The sequence below is a fragment of the Sardina pilchardus genome, chromosome 5 (assembly GCF_963854185.1).
Source record: "Sardina pilchardus chromosome 5, fSarPil1.1, whole genome shotgun sequence".
NCBI classification, from domain to species: Eukaryota; Metazoa; Chordata; class Actinopteri; order Clupeiformes; family Clupeidae; genus Sardina; species Sardina pilchardus.
Window position 1 is genome coordinate 16,947,903 of NC_084998.1, and position 21,311 is coordinate 16,969,213.

Genomic DNA, 21,311 nt, shown 5'->3' on the forward strand with positions numbered 1-21,311 from the left:
CCAAACACATCAAAAAGCAAGAGGGGATTTCATCAGGTCCCGTTCCACAGGTGTATAAAATAAAGTAGCCTACCTTGATTATCAATGAAGACTGCATGGCGCTTGATTGGTGAAACTCATGAATGGGTGTTGTTTAATTTTTTTTTTTTTTTTTTCAGAAAGTATGCATTGGAATGAAAAGGAATATGATCACAATGAATTGCTGAATTATGGAAATATGGAAATTATACAACAGCCTTGTAAAAAATGGAACTTAGCCTAGCCTACCTGAACAAGACGGACTGTAGCCTCATAGACAGTAAAACTGTAGCCAGAGACCTCATCATAGGAACTACAAACCAAGAATGTGTGATTGTAGGGGGGACTCTTTTTGTGTAACTCAGATGCGTCACCGCCACTCGCTTCGCTACCATAGTGACAGGAAAACTGTAGGATTAAAACCTGTCAGCCAGTTAAGTTAGGTATTTAACTAGCTCTCTCAATTCGCTACACAGAGCCTATTGAGCTCCTTTGTCTAACACCAGATCACTGTTCCAGGCCAGTGTCATACATGCATGTGGATGGTTCTGCATCGAGTGCTGACTCGCTGGGGAACTGTTCTTTGAAGGAAGGCTGGTATCGTAACAGAGGGATTTGGGAAAACAAGCTTATCACCATGTCTGCTGCTCAGACTGAGCAAGAGAAGTAAGTGGTAGAAAAGATACAGGGACCATTAACTAAATCATTTTTATGGACGAATGAATACTAGCCAACTGGTAGGTAGGGAAACATCAAATAGCAAGGTGATTATTTTGTCGTTAACGTCAGCATGTCCTAGCTAACACATTGACGTTATGCTTGCTTGACTGGCCGTTTAAGTTATCCCTCACCTAGCAGATTGTCACGTAGTTGGGCAATTACTTCAACGTTATGTATGACATTAGGATAACATTTGAGAGACTTCGTCTGAAAGAAATTACCTTTACATTAACAGGAATGTCTAGTTACGTTGTCGTTGACCCTCTAATCCTCCCCCGTTATGTTTCAACTGTTAGATACATTGATTGGTTAGATTGTAACGTTACGTCAACATTAGACAAACTCCACACATGTTTTAGAGTTGTATAAGTTGAGAGGTTGAAAGCAGCCAGTTAATTGTCACTCCGTTCACAGTTCCATGGCCAGTTCTAAATGGCTTGATGCACATTATGATCCTGTGGCGAATCTCTACACATTTTCGTCTTGCATGGGTAAGCTTTTCGGATATACACAATTGTTGCCATAATGGTTTTGCTATTTATTGCAGTTATATTGATTGCTTTTTTTTTTTTTTTTTTACAGCTCTAGCTGACTTACATGGAGATGGCGAGAGCAAGGTATGACTTTGGTACATCAACAGGTTCTACAAGTATGAAGAGATGGATCTGTAATGCCAAAACAATGTGATTGGGCATAAATTGGCCATTTAATCTGTCAGAGCCAAACCATGATTTAATGTTGCATATATAAAGTCACCACTTAGTATCTTTAGTCTTAAGATATACTGTACATGTGATGTAGCAGAGTAGTAAATGTTGAAGACTGATGAATGTTATCGAATGGCATATGAATGTCGTGGCTTGTTGAGAGGCCCTCTGCGTGTTGGTGATTTGTCTTCTTTTTTGCTGCGCAGCTGGTGGTTGGTGATCTGGGCACAGGTGCGAATAACATGAAGCTGAAGGTGTTCCGTGGCACGGGGTTACTGAGTGAGAACACCCTGCTCGACCTGCCCACCGGCCTGGTGGCTTTCCTCATGGACCAGCACGAGCCGCGCACACCGGCCGTAGCAGTGGCATCGGGCCCTTACATCTACGTGTACAAGAATCTCCGCCCGTACTTCAAGTTCACCTTGCCCTCGCTGGAGATCAATGGCCTGGAACAGGATGTGTGGATTCAAGCCAGGGAGGTCAGTTCTGGCTTTATCATAGCCTGGAATGGCCTCATTTTTTTTTTCATATTTTTATGCAGTATACACAATGAGATTTGTTGATGTTGTTCTTTAATCCAGTTTGTAATTGTAAATGTTACTGCTTGTCCTCAAGAGAACCCCTACTTCGGTGGGCTATTTTAAGAATAGTTAACAATATAAACATAGCAATAATATTCATATTTACACACTGCCTGTCCATGCAAAACAGGAAGCATGATTGTAAATATAATTGCTATACTGTTTATAGATAGATAGATAGATAGATAGATAGCTTAACATGGTTGTGATGTGAAAGTGATGTGAATGTTGGTTATAACCAGGGCTCTACAGTGCGCCCATTTCACTCGCATTTGCGACCAAATATTTCGGTTTGCGAACAAGGAAAACATAACAGACGCACATGTGCGAGTGCTTCGTGCAGCCCAAAATTAAGCACTGCGCACCGACGCAACGTGATTTAAACGTTCTAAAATGTGTCAAATATTAAAAGCTTTTAATGTTATATTCGTTTGTTTGGACTAAAGGTAGGGCTGCTGTACATAAGTCTGTTTATACTGAATTGGGATTCATTGTTGATTTTTTTCTCCTTAAGGACATGATTGACACCATGACCCTAAAGGAAATGTTGGAGGGAATAAGGTGGGTTTCACAAAAAGATTTAAACCTGATTTTATAATGCTCTGCTGTAACATAATTGTTCCCCACTACATAGCAATGGAAATGTACCTTTTGTATTGGCATATGTGCTTATTGGCAAAGTTGATTATTCATACCTGCTCTAATGGGTTGAGGTCTGTATTTCAGGGACAAAGCTGAAGTTCCTCTCTCCGTCAGGTCGTTAAGGTAATACCTTAAGTCAATTTTGACACTTGCGTTTTGTTGTGTCAGTGTGATATTGTTTTTACCACATAGTCTTGCTGTGCTTTGTAATTTTCCGTTGGCTTATGGTAAGCGTTGGTGGTCTGAATGTTTTTGACAGGTTTCTGATGCTGGAGCCACAGGACATGGAGGCTTTCGTCAACTTGCACAAAGATCAGCCCATACGGAGACAGGTGATGAGCAGCAGTGAAATCCAGAATTCAAAATACGATGAGCCTATTTTACAGTGTCCGGGCATCTGGCCTTACAAAGACCACGAAATGCAGTGTGTCTAACCAGAAGTGCAAAAAAGCAGAAAGGGCAATGTGATATACAAGTATAGACAGGACAAGATGTTGTGCAGTGGAGACAGTAGTGTACAGTTGGTTTACAGAAGGTGGTAAGGAGTAATATACCTAAATTGGCAAGGTAAAAGTTTTTTGCCCCTGTTTACATCTTCTAACCAAAACATCGGCAACCTTGACAAGGACATTTTGAAAAAGCGCTACATTTGAAATGAATCTGTTTGTTGACCGCAGACAGCTGTCTAGTAGTGATAGCTAGCTTTGATATTCCTCCGACAGTTGGATTACACTGTGATGATCTCTTGTGAAATTGGCAACTTGAACATTGAACCATTATTTGTGTGTGTGTGTGTGTGTGTGTGTGTGTGTGTGTGTGTGTGTGTGTACGTTGCCAGACGGTCATCACATGCATAGGCACACTGAAGAAGAACATGGCGGATGAGGACGCGGTCAGCTGTCTGGTCATTGGCACAGAGAATAAGGATATCTTCATTTTGGACCCAGAGGCTTTCACCATCCTCTCCAAGGTGAGTGAGAGATCACACACAATCACAGAGATAAGCACCCCCTTACACCTACACATGCACAAACACAAACCGGTTGTCTAGGTGATGTAGCATGAATGTGTTGTCTCTAACTGGATTATTTTTTAGTCACTTCCTTCTCTGTTCTATATTTGCCTTTGCATCTTGTCAGATGTCTTTGCCAAGTGTGCCTACGATGATGGACGTGACTGGTCAGTTTGATGTCGAGTTCCGCATCACGGTGGCGTGTCGCAATGGAAATATATATATCCTGCGTAGGTGGGTAGAGAAACAGATCATATCCTCTTGATTAGATTTCTGACAAAAAAACATAGCATACATTCTCATTCTTTCTCAGCACACCATATATAGACATATTTCTGTGCCGGAGATTTGGAAATACCAGGCTTCCTTGAAAGACAAGATATTTCAGATGATGGCCTTTCTTCAGCTCCATATACAGTAATTTCCTGTGTATAAGCTGCATTGTGTAGAAGCCACATAGCAGTGTTTTATGCAAGTTAAAAGAAACAAAGCCATATTAATACCATATTAACTGCCCGCGTGTATTAACCTCATAGCTGAAGAAATTTAGCAAAATTAATGTATAAGCCGCAGCTAATAGTTGGGAAATTACGGTTGTGATGCAACTGGCTGGGGCACCTGCACCGTACACCGGCGACCCGAGTTCGATTCCCGCCCTGTGGTCCTTTCCGGATCCCACCCCTGCTCTCTCTCCCATTAACTTCCTGTCGATTCTCCACTGTCTCTATCTTTAAAGGCATAAAAAGCCCAAAAAATATACTTAAAAAAATAAATCTCAAGCTCTGTGATTCTGTGAAGTTGACTTGCAGTTACATTACTGGATCATTGTATGTCTGTGCTCCCTTGCAGAGATTCTCCGCAGCCCAAGTACTGCATTGAGCTGGCCGCTCACCCCGTGGGCTTGGTGAGGATAGGGAAGAACGTGGTTGTGGGGTGTGCTCAGGAGACCTTGCAAGGTTACACACAGAAGGTACACACACACACACACACACACCATGATTTCGGGTGATTGTGATTTTTTCCCCCCTCAATTCATTCTCACTCTTTACAGAGACGTTTTACTTTTCAGTACTCTAAATAGTATTTCCTAAAGAGCATATCAGGAAACGAATCTCTGTGATTGTTGGTTGGCTGTTCCTCCTCTTCAAGGGGAAGAAGCTATGGACCGTCTACCTGCCTGCCCCAGTGACCACCATGGGCGTGATGGATCTGCCCACGCGGGGTTTTGAGGCTGTGCTGGTGGCCTTGGCCAGCTGCGAGGTGCATGTGTATCGGGACAAAAATCTCGTGAGCACCATCAAGACTCCGGTAGGTGACACTTTACCCCCTATAGACAGTTTTATTAATGCAACAGTGGCTAGTTATGTCAGTGCCAAAACACGTTTTCTGAAACATTTACATTTATTAATTTGGCAGACATGTTTATCCAAAGCGACTTAACAGCAATAGAATAACAGAGTTTAACAATTAAGCTACAGAACTACAGTTACAGCAATAGAACATTTAAGATACAGTGTGGGGGAGATTATAGCTAGGAATTACCACTGCATCTGTCAACACTAGTACTAGCGGAGAGGAGTGCCTACATATTGAGTACTAGTCAAACTACTAGTACAGACTCAGCAATCACTTTGTATGCAAGCATGACTTATCTTGAATTTGATGCGGGCAGCTAAGGGAAGCCAGTGGAGCTCAATGACCAGTGGAGTAACATGCCCTTTTTGGTTGATCGAAGACAAGAAGGGATTCTGGACCTTCTCTAACAGTTTTACCGCACAGGCTGGAGGGCCTGCTAGGAGTGCGTTGCAGAAGTCAAGGGGTGAGATAACCATAGTGTATACTAGGAGCTGAGTAGGGTGTTTGGTTGGGTACGGTCTGATTGGTCATATATTGAATGGTGTGAAGTGGCACGACCGTGCGACAGAGGCAACATTACATTTGACTGACATTTTTAGCCAAACCGACTAACATGGTCAGAAAAGGTTAGCTAGTCATCAATCATGACCCCTAAGTGACATCAATCATGATACCTTGTCATCCTGTCTCTTGCACCTTTCTCCTGTACTGATTGACATGACCATTTGATAATAGGATAGAAATGCTTTTTTTTTTTTTTTTTATCAAACTCATTAATAGCCTCTGCCTACACTGCTTGCACAGCCTTCTGCATGTGCACTATCAGTCAAAATAGCACTGCTTTACCACATGAGTTGCCGTAGCTCATCCTACAGCATAGAATGAACTTTGCCCTTTTGCAAATGCAGGACGTGGTTACCAGCATTTGCTTCGGTCGTTATGGGCGAGAGGATGGTACCTTAATCATGTCTACCAAAGGTAGAAAGGAATCCATTAACATTGCACAAACATGCTTTAACATTTAACTTCCAGAATTTAAAAGCAGAGAACCATTTACCTGATGTGTTTGTGTCTGTGTGTGTGTGTGTGCACGTGCGTGTGTGTGCGCGTGCACATGTACTCTTTAGGTGGAGGTTTGATTGTGAAGATCCTGAAGAGGACAGCGGTCTTTGAGGACAGGGACTCTGCCCCGGGGCCCCCTCTGGCTCAGAGCATCCGCCTGAACGTCCCCAAGAAGACCAAGCTGTACGTGGACCAGACCATGAGGGAGAGGGAGAATGCTGTGGGTATGTTCAGTCAGAGCACATGCCAGCAATACACTGTACACTGCCGGTCAAAAGTTTGGGGTCACTTGGGGTCCACTCCATTACAGACAGAATGATTGCAAATGGATAAACAAATAGTGTGCGTGTGTGCTTTAAAATGATCTCCGATTAGTAAACAGAATGTGCATTCGGAACATTAGATGAATGCTTGCTGATAATGGGCAATGTAGATATTGCATTCAGATCAGCCATTTCCAACAGTTGAGAACCCTTTTGCAATTATATAAGCACATAATCTGAAAACTGCTGCCCTGATTAAAAAAAAATAAAAAAAAATCTTACTGCAACTGATATCAGCAGGTATTCTGTCTATAATGGAGTAAAATGGACATTTCGAAGTGACCCCAAACTTGACCAGTAGCGTACATCCGAAGGTCATACTAGGACAGTGAAAGCAGCAGTGGTAGCGTAGTGGTTGTGGGTTTAGTTTCTGACTTCTGTAAGTCTCTTTGATTAGCAACATCTGCTAAATGCAAGAAGGTTAATGTAGGACAAAACGTGCTGCATGCCATGTGAGAAAGTGTGTTAAAAGCCAACAGGAAATAAGATTAACATCACGTAGACTGCTGGTGGTTTTCTTTCAGTGTACCGTAGGCTGCTAGAAAGAGTGGCGAGCGCTGTATAGCAGAGCTGGTGTTTCCACGTTCAGCCACTTCTACTTCTAGTGTATGTGAAACACTGTGTTATACTGTATGGTAGATGAGGTCTGACATTTTCTAGTTCAGAGGGCAAATTCATGCAAAGCCTCATACCGTGGCGTGCACCAATTATGCGCTTTGGTGTTACAGCTTCATCTAGAGCAGTGTTTTTCAACCGCTGTTCCGCGGCACACCAGTGTGCCGTGAGAGATCACCAGGTGTGCCGTGGGACATTGTGGGACAATTTCACTTAATCGGTCTAAAAACATTTATTATTATTTAGTTGTTGCAAATAGTAGGCTATGTCATTGTTGAGTGTCTGTGCCTGCAAAGCAATATAGTGACTTGTTAAGTAAATAAATATTATTTAATGTCAGATTGATACCGCAATGGGCTCCAGAATCAGATAGCATTGACATCATGGTGGGGTCAACGATCACTGGAGGCGAAACAGGTGTCTCTGATTGGCAGCAAGTGCTGCCTATAGTCAGTAAGGTGTTTGCCCCCAGCAATATGACGGCTGCGTTCACGTATCCTATGCCACTTTATAGAACTCGACAGACAATGCGGTGTCTAGCTTTCTTAACAGTGGTGGATCGGTCTCAAATACAGACTCTGAACTGAACGGTAAACAAATGGAGAGACTAGATTGTTATTGTAATGCAACATTTTTTATCATGGCCCAAAAAAGGTTAAAAAACATGTGTTTGTTAGTCTTATCAAGTACTTGCTGTTCATAGAGTAATGTCTTTAATATTTTTGTTCACTGTATTATTATTATTATTATTAATATTATTAATTATTATTATTATAACTGTTAGCTTATTGAAGCTAAAAGTTATTTACTCTCATTTCACAGTATGATTATTTGAAGCTCACTTTGTGGCTGTTACACATTTGGTATAGAAAAACTCATACTTACATTACAAAGCATACCTAAGGAATAGTTTATATTTTTGTCCCCTTTTGGGTATAGTTTGTATTGTGTTTTGTGTTCTCTGTCAAATCCACTCACTTTATGGTGTTATTTGCTAAGCAGTGTTGCCCATATGTTTGGCCTTCTGCTTTTTTTATTTTGTGGCTGCATTGCGTAGCTATGCACAGGGCCTTCCAGATGGACCTGAGCCGTCTGCGTCTGGCGGCAGCGCGGGCCTACGTGAAGGCCCTGGAGTCCAGCCTCACGCCCATGTCCTCCAGCATCACGGAGCCGCTCAAGATGAACGCAGTGGTAAGCATCAGTACGACACACACACACAGAGCCCACACTCGACAAGTCATCGTGTCCCAGTCTTGTGGCACTATTCAGAAAAACAGGTCTGTTTGGAGTGCTGCAAGGTGTAAATCCTTTTTGGGTGCTCTTCGGTGCAGGGATTCCAGATATAGAGAAAGAAGAGAGATCCCAGGCACTCAAAAATGATGCATATAAACACTTTTATTTATGACTACTTAGAATTAGAATGTCTTTATTTCATTTAAGTACAATGAGATTCATAGAGCCACTCCAGCAAAGTGCATCAACACATACAATATAAAAATCCATTTACAACACATTCATTGCAGATTTACACCCTCCACACACACACACACACACATGCATACACACGTTTCACTACATCCTCCCACCATCCATTGCAACATTGCAGACATCGTCCATGCCGCCTGTGTACTTAAACATGTTTTTATATGCATAATTTTTGAGTTCCTCGGATCATTCTTCTTTCTCTTATAGCACTATTGTTGGCTTGAATTAATGTGGATACCATTTGGCATTCTTTATTCAGCGTTTGTAAAAAAAAGATAAACACCTGTAAAAGCACACACTGTTATAGAAGTATATTTGTCCTCAGCAGTGCCAGTCAGTGTTTAATGTATGTTTGTTATAGTAGAAGCAGGCGTTACAGATCTACAGTATATACTGGATGCTGTTGCAAATAGTAATTGGAGCTATGTTACATTATATAAATAGCTTTCTAACATACTGTACATAAACATTCATATATGATCAACAACTCAGGCACCATGGTTGAAACTTCTGGAGGTGTTCTGGAGACCTAATTCAGCGAAACATTGAAAAAAGAAAGTGCCCACTTGACAACCTTAGTGAAATGGTCACAAAGGCATCTCATTAAGTACTGTTCAGTATCAGTAGGATGTTTCAGAACACCCTGATGTTACAATAGTTGTAATAGGCATATAATAGTTGTTTGGTATGAGCACTTGCATGTGACAGTGACAGCTTTGGGTACTGTGGGAAGTAACCAATAGTGGCAGGAACTGAACATCAGCAAGAACTCTAACCGAGGGATAAAACACAGCACATGTTGCTATGCAGCATAGGAAACCTGAGTTGATGTTCTCCGTGTTGCCTCCGTGTTGATGTGCAGTGCTGTTGGAAATGGCAGTCTCTCTGTGTCGTCAGGTCCAGGGTTTGGGCCCGTCCTTCAAGCTCACGCTGAACATCCAGAACACGGCCGCCAGCCGCCCCGTCATGAACCTGGTCGTCTGCTTCCTGTTCGATGAGCGCCTCTACAGCATGAAGACGGCCTTCTTCAAGGTAAAACCTCCTCTTCTGCCTCAACACCGCTGACATTGGGTGCCTCTCACCATCTCTCCTCGATCCTCGATGCTCAATCCTCCAGGCTCGTTCCCACTGATCTATAACTAACACTGGATAAACTATCCCATTGTTGCCGTCCCATCATTCTTTATGTAGATCAGTGAGGACGAGGACCGAGGAAGGAAGGGAGGATGTATAAAAGACCAAATGAGAGGCACCCACTCTGTTTGCTTTAGAATGGGCCAGACTAATGGCCATATAGCTGTCCCACTTCAGGTCCGTGGCAGTGTGAATCGTCTCGACACACAGCCATTATATCCTCTCTTGTTTGTTTAGATCCCGCTGCTGGTCCCTGGCCTGAACTATCCCATCGACACGTTTGTTGAGTGCCTGACTGACAAAGGCATTTCAGACATCATCAAAGTAAGCCACATATTTAAACTACATATTCATGCCTTAGTTAATACATATTTTTAACACTGACCTAACACGTCTGAATGCTCTGTCTATGGAGTAGTGTGTATATCTCTTAGATGTGTCTGCTACTGACGTGTCTCCTCTTGTGTGTGACTGCAGGTGTTTGTTCTGAGAGAGGGGAAGAGTGCCCCCCTATTGACGGCCCACATCAACATGCCCATCAGCGAGGGTCTGCCTCTCAACTGAAGCCAACGCACAGGTCAAGACTTTGAGATCAGTTGGTGCACCTGGAGACACGTTAGCCTCTAGCTACAAGGCTGTCACCAGACGACCCCCCCATCCCTGTGAATGGAGCGCCCAGCTCGAGCTGCCCTTTCAGGCCCTCACAGGCTTCCGTAGTGTAGGTGGATATGGGCTGCTTGCCCCGTGAGCAGACAGACAGTGAGTTTTACCTCAGATATGGGACACAGTAGTTTGTATTGAATTCAAACTTGTTTGTGATGGTGCTAAACCATAGATTATAGATGGCTGGTTACTGAAAAGAAAAGATTAACGTGTGTCTTGAATGTAATATGTCCAGAGTAGTTACATATTTCTATGTCAAATCCACTCTATTTATTATGCTATTTGCTAAGTTTAAGAGTTTTAAAAGTTTATTCTTGAAGATGTCTAAATTAAAGCATTATTCATTATGGGGTTTTTTCTACGGTGAGTGGAGATCATGAGAGACACTTTATTTTTTATTGAACAATTTCCTCACCAGCAGGAAGGGACACAGAATACACTCCAGAACACTGCAGTGATTTGAACATGATTTGCATATCAAATACCATGATGGTATCAAGCTAAAGCCAAAAACCACACACACATTGGATATTATTGTGTTTATGTTAATGCGGCAGATGATGTACTTTTGCACAGCGAATGCCCCCAAAATCTTGCTCTTTGGCTTAGCTACATACTTGTGTACATGCACTGTTTACTTGTAACATTCCTCTTTAAATCTGGCTAAATCCGTGAAAAAAAATAAAATTGGCAATAAAGGATTTCAGTCACTTCAATGTACTATCTTTGGTTTGATTTGTCCCAGACAGCTCAAAGGTCAGTGGAAATGTAGATGCTTGCATTGGCCAGTTCAGAAAGCAGCACATGTCCCTCTAGGCAAACATGGTGAGAGAGATCCACTGAAAGAGAAGAGACAGGAAAGACAAGCTGAGTCCATTAAGCCTTTGAAAGTAAAAGCTCTGATACGTCTGAAAGCCTTGAGAACAATTACACCATTCTACATTCTCTGATATGAAAGCAGATTAATCCAATCAGGGCAAAAACTTGGCTTGATATATGCCACCAGATGAATACAAATGTGTCTGGTTCAGAAGTGTTCAAACTGTAACCTTGGCAAACAAAACTGCTCCTCAGTCACTCCTGTTAGAAATCCATTCTTTAGTGAGAGCATTGTAAAAAGAAGTCTGTCAGAAAGAAGGCCCGTAACAACAAACCTGGGTGAAGTTGAAGGATGCCACTCCATCAGCATCGGTGTCCATTTCTTTGAAGGTCTCTGGAGAAGTACAGAGTGACAAAGCAAAAAAACATTCTTCAATTTCCTTATCTGGCCAAAATAAAAATCAAAATGACTTTCCTACTTCCATGTAAAACTAAAGAACACAAGGTGCTATTTAGCATTAGATGCCATGTGTGTCCAGTTGATCAAGTATGAGGGTTTGTATCGTGTGACTGGTACTCACTGAACATAGACTCCAAACGAATCAGGCAAGTGACAAAGTTATCAAAATCCACATTAAGGTCTGGCTTGGCGTAGCGCAGAATGATCAGCTGGAAGAGGTGGTTATTCAACTTGAAACCTGTTGGTCAAGGGAGAGAAGAAACAACAGTTGAGCAGATCTCATTAATGTGCAGTGACCGTACTGTCTCCCAGTAGCCTCATTGCTATGCTGTACCTGCAGATTCCAGTGCCAGGCGCATCTCATAGGAGCTCATGGTGCCAGACTTGTCCAAGTCAAACTTCCTAAATATAGTCTGAGGGGATAGTGAGAGAAACGGAAAGTTCCATTCAGTTGGATATAAAACAAACTTAAAATAATGATAAATACGCAATTGTATTACTATTATCTTTTTTTAGAGGGTTGATCCTACGCACCAGGTATTTCTTAACTTTCTCCCAGAGCACATGGAAGTCTGCCAGGCCTAGCTTTCCACTGCCATTAGTCTGTCATAGAGGAAGACACACAAATCCAGATGTAAGAAAGTCCATGAAAGATGAACACAAGCGTATGAAGCGCATGTACGGAAATTTAAACGAAAGGGAAGACCACATACGTCCATGAGAGCTATCATACATCGACAAGCCTCCTTGCCAAAGCCATCTGTTTTCAGGTCTTTATCTGCAAGAGACATACAGTATTAACCTTTCAAATGTTCAGTAAGGCTTTAGGTACAAAACTAAACACTCTAAGGGTAGTGCACTAGATGTGCTTCCTGAGGAAGACACTTACGTTTGCTTACAACCCTGTTCAAGATCATTTGCAGCTTTGATATAGTGATCACCATTTCCTGTTGACAAAAGCATAGTCATGATACAAAGGCATAAGCAGAATCAGAAGATCACTCCCTCACTTCTGGTATCTTCCATGCTCGTACCTGTCCAGCCAGCTGTTTGAAGAGGTTTTTGAAGCCTTCATCAATCTGACTCTCATCAAGCCGCTCCTACAGTGAGGAACACACATTATAAAAAGGGCTACAACACCTCAGAGTATCATAACACTTCTCAAATAAATTTCAACTTCAAACATTTAAGCATGAATCATTTAGAATGTTGAAACAGTGAAGGCTGAATTGTAGTCTTAAGTGGTGTTGATAAAAGGGCCAGTCAAAGAAGCACTAGACAGGGTCAACTGAAGTGTGTGTGTGTGTGTGTGTGTGTGTGTGTGTGTGTGTGTGCGTGTGTGTGTGTGTGTGTGTGTGTACAGTATATGTATATGTAACGTTAAGTGAGCTGCTGGTCAGTCTTTCGGTCTCTCACGTCCTCAGGCAGATCTGCTGTCAGCTCATCATCCAGCTCTCTAGTCAAACAGAAACACAACATCAATCAGTTTCCTTTTTCCTCACCATCAAAACCCAGGGTTGTCCTTATCATTTTGTTCACCCTCCAGGGTGACAATGTTTTTCGTTTTATCACAGTATGAACAAAATGTTTCGTGTTTAATTTTCAACCTTCCCCTTTGATCCCTAGCAGTAAAACCCCTTTAAGTTCCCTCACATACTGGGAGTCAGCCGGTTTCTCCGAGAACACCCTCAGCACAAAGTCTCCTTCCTTCTGGGGTTCAAAGGTGGACGGAACAATGATGTACTCTCCCTCTGGGAGGCAGAAGCGGGAGCTGACCTCACGCAGGTTGATGAAAAGCTCAGAGCGTGCTTTGGACCCGTGCCTCAGAAAGAAGTCACGACGCAGGTGCATCCCCGCCTGACCCTTACACTGACCGACCCAACAGAGGAAAAAACACAAGATACAAAATACAATTGATTAGAGTATAAGAAATAGAAAAAAATATTTGTTTTACTGTTAAGTATAACAACACACTCTGCACCTTTTTAGGCCTGCAGACTGATTGCTAATTGAATGTTTGTGTGAAGGAGTGTCAAACAGATGCTTCAGTGATTTCATACTGAAGAGAGTGTGTGTGATTTCATACACATACTGTACTCAGAGAGTGTGTGTGAAACAACCACATTGTCCTGTTCATATGTGTCAATACTGTGTGAGATGTCTGAAAATGAGCTAATAATGCAGAGGGGGTACTGACATACCTCTTCAGGAACCTGTTAGACAAAGAAAAAGGGCTCAATAAGTATGAGCAAGTTTGTCACAATGAACAAGTAGACATTTAGTTACAGTACATAGAATTATGTGTGAATTATATCAATAACTGTCCTACTGTATTTAATTATGGATGCTGCCTTTAAGTTGGGTGAAGTGTAAATTCTACAATCTACTGTATGTGTTGCCCACTGCAGACACCCACGTTCCTCATATATAGCAAATCCAATGGTCTCCATGTCCTTGCCCTCCTGACGTAACCGACGACGATCCTTCTGCATCAGGGCCACCAGAAAGCTGCAATCTGACTGGCTGTCTGTGTCTGGCTGTGTGAGGGCTATTTTGTACTGGGGATTGATCCAGAAGGTTCCTTTGGACAACACAATGCATGCAACCCATACATCCATCATTCACTTAACAATTTGTCACTAGTAGTCTGAATACCTTCACATACACAGTGTAAATGTAATGTACATTCCTCTCTATAAGGGACCATCAAACAAACGAACACAAATAGATGTAAAGACGAAGGGGTAGAGAGTGGTGTACCTGGGTAATTTCTACACCCTCCAGCTGTGCTGCCTCTTCTCCACTCCCCGGGGTAAAGCACCGTGTTCCACTTCTTCAGCTGACTCACCTGCAGGGCGTCCGGTGTCAGATTACAGATCTCCAGACGACTGAACTCCCGCATGAAGTCACTAAAGGACATCCTGTGTGTGGAGATAGATATGCGTGAGCTTATCTAAGCTTAGGGGAGAAGGGTGACCATTGAGAAAAACTCTAAAAACAATAACTGATCCACATTCAACCACAAGAATCCACCCACCAGAATTCTCCATCTTCACTGCGGTTATATAGTCTGGACCTGACAGATGGATCAACACCATTCCACTCGCGTGATCTGAAAAGAACCACAGGTAATGCACTTTAAGACTGTTGCCAGTCTTAAAATCCATGGCACACTTGCCATACACGGCATGTCCATTCCACAGCTCTTTCTCTATCTCTCACGCTCCCTCCATCTCATTACGTCTTTCTTACTCATCACTCCAGGGTCCTGTCCACTCCATCTCGCCCCAGGGGTTGCGGATGCGTATCAGTTTGGTCACGCTCCCCTTGAACTCCACCTAAACAGGAAACACCCTCTAAGGGCTCTTTCTCATAGACGCAGCATTCTTGTCATTTTAGTATCGCCACTCTGGAGGGTGGGTGGGGTAGGGTGGGTGGAGTAGAGTTCTCACTCACCTCCTCCACTCCTGTGACGGAGTAGGCGTGGCCCTTCACCAGCTTCTTAAAGGTGACGGCTTCCATGTCAAAGAAGCCAGTGATCTGTGAGCACAGACAGACATTAGACGGACATCAGACGGACATCAGATGGACATCAGACGTTTCTCTGGTTCAGGCAGAGCTGTTGGAGAGTCGAGAGTGCTTACGTCAATGGAACAGCCGAGCAGAGAGCCTCTGTCCACTGCTTTCTGGATGATGCTGTAGAGGTTTGGGGGGGCCTTCTTAAGCTCGTACATCTCCGTCACCCCACCGGTGAAGTCTTCGAAGCCCTCAGAAGTGCTGCCACCAGAGAGTGCTTCGTAACAGCCGTTCAGCCTGTCACACAAGGTGGAAGTGTTGTTATGCAGAGGAGCATAATGTTGTCTCAAAGCTGAGAAATAAACAGCTGTCCCTAATATTAGGATGAAAGACTTGTGAGCTCATACAAAGAACTCCTAAATTGTCTCCTTTCTCTTGCCATACTTTGCATAGGCTTTCTCCAGCAGAGCGCTCCAGAATTCGGCTCCCTCAGCTGAGTGGACGAACAGCAGCTTTCCGTCCCTCACCGGCAGCCGGTCATCCACCACCACATCCACCCACTCCCCAAACTGCCAGATCTGCAGTGGGCCAAACAGAGAGAGCAATTCAATCATGAGTCAGTCATGACCTCACCTGACCTGACCACTAGGTGGCACAGCTGTGCACCAGCAACACCAATTATGAGGAGTGACACATTAAATTGTCTTACACTTCAAGTGAACATTAACACACAGAATATCTGATTATCAATTAATATGATTATCAATAATTATTGTGTATCTGAATAATCTGTTATCTGTGTGCACACTAAACCATCTGTTGTTTGGTTTAAACGCAACACCTTCTTTGCACAGCATAATTGCAAGTGTGCTCACACATTTCTCACACCTTTCTTTTGTGAAACAGTTAACAGAGATGTCATTCAAAGACCCCAAACTATTGGTTTTCCTGTGCAAAGGAATGAAATGAAAGGAACACATCTATTCACAGGTGGCTGAGATTCCTTGCATAAGCCTGACCCCGCTGTGAAACTCCTTTGCACAATTGTTCAATCAGCAATCATTCATTATCTATTGGTGATACCATGTCTGTTCTGTGTTGCTATTTGCCAGAAAGGATCTAAGGCACATTTCAGTCCTGTCCTGCCTATCTGGTGAAGAAAAGCTGACAAGTCCAGGTGTTTACTGTAGGTCTACTTAAGAAAAAAAAATGATTTGTAGTTCAATTCAATTTGTCTTGTCTAGGTGCTGACAGTGGGTCTTACATGTCAATGATAATTGCAACTTGGGAGGAATTAATACAATTCCTTTTTATTCAATACATAGTCTTTTCACATTTTTTCTGATACCAGAAAAAATAGAAAGAAATGGCACAGACATGGCAAAAATGAAGGCCAAAACTCCTAATTTTGAGAACTATATTTTGCATTCTATTGTCCAGTGCGTACTGGTTGATTGAAATCACAGTGATTTTTTTTATTTTTTTTTAAAGATTATTTTTTTGGGCTTTTTATGCCTTTAATTGGACAGGACAGTAGAGAGAATGACAGGAAGTGAGTGGGAGAGAGAGTCGGGGTGGGATCCGGAAAGGACCACGGGGCGGGAATCGAACCCGGGTCGCCGGCGTACGGTGCAGGTGCCCCAGCCAGTTGCGCCACTGCCGGGGCCAAATCACAGTGATTTGACTACAGGATGTTACAGTAACTGTATGTTAAATGTTTTGAGAGAGTTAGAGCATTTTGCAAGGAAAAGTGTAATTTTGTGGTGCTTTTATTTAGACCTGCATGTTAACTGGTTAGAAAATGTAATGTCAGAGTTGACACAAGCATTACAGTTTTTCTTGATTACGTTGACATTAAACAAACTGGGATCCACTCGCTTTTCATCATCTCAGCAGAGCAGAAGACGCCTCTTGCAAATGTGTTAACCCATTCTCATTGGATTGACACATTTCCCCCCACCCTTTTGCAGAACAGTTAACCCAGATGTCATTCAAGCAATATTTATAGTGTTTCACTTTTCAGCCACATAAAAAAAAAGAATCAATGAAATCAATAAATTTGTATCAAAGCATTTCTAAATCTGGATCCAATTCTTTGCAAGAAGGCAAATTTGATAACAAATGGCACTGGCATGAAAGCTATAGTAATAGGATACAATGACAGGCAATGGTTCACTGATTCGCGCTGAGTGCTGTATTTTGTATTTTTACAGTCCACTGTGTAATGGTTGGTAGGAAAGAGCTAATTTGTTTGCAATTAGCTTCTGTTGCATATTTGAAATGTTTTGGCACGGTTAGAGCCTTTTGCAAACAAGTTCCACTGTTTCGGCCTGTGTGTTAACTGTTTTGCAAATGTGCTGCATCAAAGCAATCAAGAAAAACGGTCATACAGTTCATCTATCAAGCTGCAAGCAGCGCAGATATGGGGGAAACGAGCCAACTTCACATGGGAGAGGGACACAGATATGCGGTTTCTAAACGGATGCCAAGACTTTTACTGCACCAGGAACTGGACTGAACTGAACTGCTGCAGTGAGTTATTATTGCTTCTTTCTCCTCAGAGCACTCAGTCCATCTTAAACTGAGCTGGAGTGCAGGGTACTAATGTTAATAAGACCAAATCTCATTCACTAAAACACAACGTGATGTAATAAAATGCATATTTACTATTTTTGACAGTGAAGTAATGCACTGTTATATTACATAAAGAGGGTAGAAATACGCGACACACATACAATGATCTCATCTACTGTAGAATACTACAATGCTCTTTGATCGTGGGCAATCCCTCCAGCTTATGTGTTATTCCACCTGCTGACTGTAATGAATTGCTGTCGGTCCACAGGGAATTTGCTGTCTACTGCAGGTTAGTGTTCATGTTTATCCTCTCTCTCTCTCTCTCTCTCTCTCTCTCTCTCTCTCTCTCTCTCTCTCTCTCTCTCTCTCTCTCTCTGTCCAGGGGGGTGGACAACTGTAGCGCACAGTGCCGTTGGAACTGTGGATATGACTGGAATTTTGCAGACGGGTGCTGGTTGTGCGGCCCTGCCCTGCCCTAATGTTCTGTTGGGGCAGAGAGAGGGGAGCATGGTGTATAGATTCATTCACCTATAAATAAAGCCTTTAAATATAGCAGTAAGCGAGCTGGCTCATATGCAAGAATGGTAACTGAGCATTGGGGAGGGGGGTTGGGATCAAAGGACTGTGGAAGTCAGTCACAGAGCTAAGATCAGGCAGATTGAAGGAGAAATGGAAATCTTTACGCCGCTTTGAATTTGATCCCACACCTGTCAAAATATTAGTTATGGTTTAACCCCTGTAGAGAAAACATGGGGGATTGTGCAAGGGTCTTATGGCTTGATTTAATTACATTTAGTCACATACTGCAATGACTGTATACAGCAGGGCTATTCAATTAGTTTGTAATAGGGGCCAGTTCATGAAAAGTATCACAACTGCGGGGCCAGAGAAATACCGCTTGAAATATGAGTAATTACGTACAAATGTAGATACAATAAACTACAACAGCACCAATATGGGTGTTCAAATGTTGCATTTTGTAAATGCATAATATCAGAGCCTGTCCCTTATTAGACATTCTCTGATAATATCGTTTTTTGGTGGTTATTTGTGTTTTGGGAATATTTCTGCCACAGGCCCAGACTACCACAGTGGTAGGCCAACATTGGGAAGGTGACACTGGATCTATATTGCTAATATGTTGCATTTTGTAAAAGCATAATTATTTTGTGGTTATTTTGTTGTATTTGTGTTTTGGGAATATTTCTGCCACAGGCCCAGACTACCACAGTGGTAGGCATTGGGAAGGTGACACTGGATCTGCATTGCTATGACTAATATGAAATCTGTGATAACATTAACAGCAATGGAATCTGAGCTTTGCGCAGTAACTGCTAGGTCCATACAATTTCCAATGGGCACAAACAGGTTTCAAACAGTGTTTAAATGAATTAAATGTGCGTAATCGGTCGCATATGTAACTCATCTCAACATACATTTAACGTTCCCACCATTTAAATTGGATGAACGTGTTCACAAATCAATGTTACTTACAGTGGACTTGACATCAAGGCGATGGATGTGTATTAGTTTCACATTGAAACTATTTGCGTGGTGCAACCCGTTAAAATGTTAGTGGCTTATAATACTCCAACGTAGTGGCAATTTACGTTGAAACTAAGCTAAGATGGAACTTATGTTCAACTCGGTCAAAACGTTACGTGCAGTTGGCTGAGGTGCAGTGGCTTCAGAGCGAGTGAGAGCATGTAACAGAAATGATGCCACAGTTAAACTTTTAAACCGACTCCTATTTGCTCCAATAGCTACATTACGAGTGGCGAATGTTTTCGCGAGGATGTGCTTGGACTGGAGAGGCACACTACCGGTGAGATTTCATGCACCAAAAATGTTTCATGCTTTGAGGAAAACAGCTTGGATTTGGCGCACGTCAACGCTGCGTAAAAACGAAGCAAGGCACCTCTTTGTATAATATCCAGTAACAAAGTAGCCTACAACGGCAACGCACCACACAGAATATTATTTATAGGCGCTACTCGCAGTGTAGCCTATCACTGCACCTCCATTATCGCGTTTTCCACCAGCTATTTACGTCTCTACCGATCATAAGGATTTGCTCATATATAACATCAGCCAACACTTCAAGGGCCACTACAATGTATCTCGGGGGCCGGATCCGGCCCGCGGGCCGCTAATTGAAGAGCCCTGGTATACAGTATGGGAGATAATGACACTTTGCTGTTATTGGATGAGACAAACATCTATGTATCAGTAAGAGACGATAGAGACAATACAGTACCTGGAAGTGAAATATTCCTGCATAGTCATGGTGGAAGCTCTGTCCATGGGGCACCACCCGATGTAACAAGGGCTCATTCAGGGTAAGGCATGCAATGGCTGCCAGCAACCAGCAGTCACCTGTCAGGGACATGCATCAAAGGCTCCTATGAAAGAAACAATAAGGCCACATATTCCCCACAGAGCCATACATCTACCAACAGTATTTTGACATTTTAACCCTTTGCATTCACATTTGGCACTGACTCCCCCCACTGAGGATTTGAACATACCCAGGGCTCCCTGGCAGATGTCTGTTCGAGTCGCGCCATCTACGATAAAGTGGGGGTCAGAGCAGAACTCCTGAAGTGCACAGAGAAGACCTATGGGTCAGACAAGCATACAGGAGTGACTGGATCATCTCTGCTGACTCTCAGCATTCTAAGTTAATGACTTGATTGATTGATTGTTTATTCTATCTTCCTGATCCCTAACTTCATCCTCATCATGGACATAGTGCTCATTGTCATTTTCCATAGTTTTCAGTATTTGTTCATCAGTAATCTATCATAGACTACAGGAAACAAAATAATTCCAGCTCAGATGTAAGATTATAGGATAGTATGTGCAATACAAGTGCAATAGAAATAGGAGGACCTGATCTCTCCAGGGTCAGTCACCAAACAGCATCAGTCTCTCACCGTGGGTCTCAGCCACTGGACCCCCTGCGCTTTCGCTGAGCTCGGTCCAAGCTCCTTGAAACCAAGTGAGGAGTGTTTTGCGGGGAAGTAGTCATCCTCAAACAGGCGTTTACTTTGAAGACACTGAGCTCTCAAGGACTCAAAGTTCTGTCCCAGGAACTTGAGAGCTTTGTCATTCTGGCCAAGACCCTCCGAACGGTCCCTGTCGCTTCGCAAGCGCAAAGCCACTCCCGCAGCAAACACAGGCTCCATCCCTACTGTCCAGTGAAACACGCAGGACCAAAGGGGATGATACGGTTGAATAAGATTTAAGATAGAAGGAAAGAAACAGACCTGACCTAACCACAAAAGTACAGCCTATAAATTAACCTGACTGCTATATCCCAACAAGACTATACCTAGAAGCCTAAGTAGCTAGTTAACTTAAAACTGAAACGGGAAAGACGTTTTCCATTAGCCTACTGTGATCCTACCTTAAATATGGTAAAATTGACTCCTGGAAACAAAGCACACCTTGGGAATTGCTGAATCCGACTGAGCGTTCTGAGGCTATCCCACAGATCTCCCTTAGGACAGACTACCTTAAAAAGGCTGGCTGTGCATTTTTTGCACTGCAGTCACTTTTACATGCAGCTTACTGGTAAAACATACAGTAAATTAGGTTGCGTCTTGATGTGAAAAATAA

General features: G+C 42.7%; 2 protein-coding genes across 3 annotated transcripts; one reads left to right on the forward strand and one right to left on the reverse strand.

The window, feature by feature from the left end:
* Window positions 1-334: 334 nt before the first annotated feature.
* Window positions 335-10,705, forward strand: bbs1 (Bardet-Biedl syndrome 1). 2 transcript variants are annotated; one of them, XM_062536715.1, is made up of 18 exons: window positions 335-461; window positions 538-684; window positions 1,153-1,229; window positions 1,321-1,355; window positions 1,652-1,924; window positions 2,541-2,587; window positions 2,753-2,791; window positions 2,928-3,000; window positions 3,507-3,638; window positions 3,808-3,914; window positions 4,530-4,650; window positions 4,830-4,988; window positions 5,945-6,014; window positions 6,164-6,322; window positions 8,094-8,227; window positions 9,419-9,553; window positions 9,893-9,979; window positions 10,133-10,705. In XM_062536715.1, the coding sequence occupies exons 2-18, from the start codon at window positions 551-553 to the stop codon at window positions 10,217-10,219; spliced, it is 1,869 nt and encodes a 622-aa protein (XP_062392699.1). In that variant the 5' UTR covers window positions 335-461; window positions 538-550; the 3' UTR covers window positions 10,220-10,705. The 2 variants fall into 2 exon arrangements, with proteins under 2 accessions (XP_062392699.1, XP_062392698.1); XM_062536714.1 differs by having other exon boundaries at window positions 335-456.
* On the reverse strand, window positions 10,689-21,291 carry si:dkeyp-50d11.2 (calpain-1 catalytic subunit). The gene is made up of 22 exons (XM_062536716.1): window positions 21,100-21,291; window positions 20,627-20,880; window positions 20,219-20,288; window positions 19,948-20,066; window positions 15,558-15,691; window positions 15,242-15,410; window positions 15,054-15,137; window positions 14,850-14,935; window positions 14,635-14,709; window positions 14,358-14,518; window positions 14,014-14,178; window positions 13,565-13,578; window positions 13,255-13,460; window positions 13,014-13,053; window positions 12,632-12,697; window positions 12,487-12,544; window positions 12,311-12,375; window positions 12,132-12,200; window positions 11,932-12,010; window positions 11,719-11,835; window positions 11,473-11,531; window positions 10,689-11,157 (listed from the first exon to the last, which is right to left on the reverse strand). The coding sequence occupies exons 2-22, from the start codon at window positions 20,876-20,878 to the stop codon at window positions 11,131-11,133; spliced, it is 2,115 nt and encodes a 704-aa protein (XP_062392700.1). The 5' UTR covers window positions 20,879-20,880; window positions 21,100-21,291; the 3' UTR covers window positions 10,689-11,130.
* Between the last annotated feature and the right edge of the window lie 20 nt (window positions 21,292-21,311).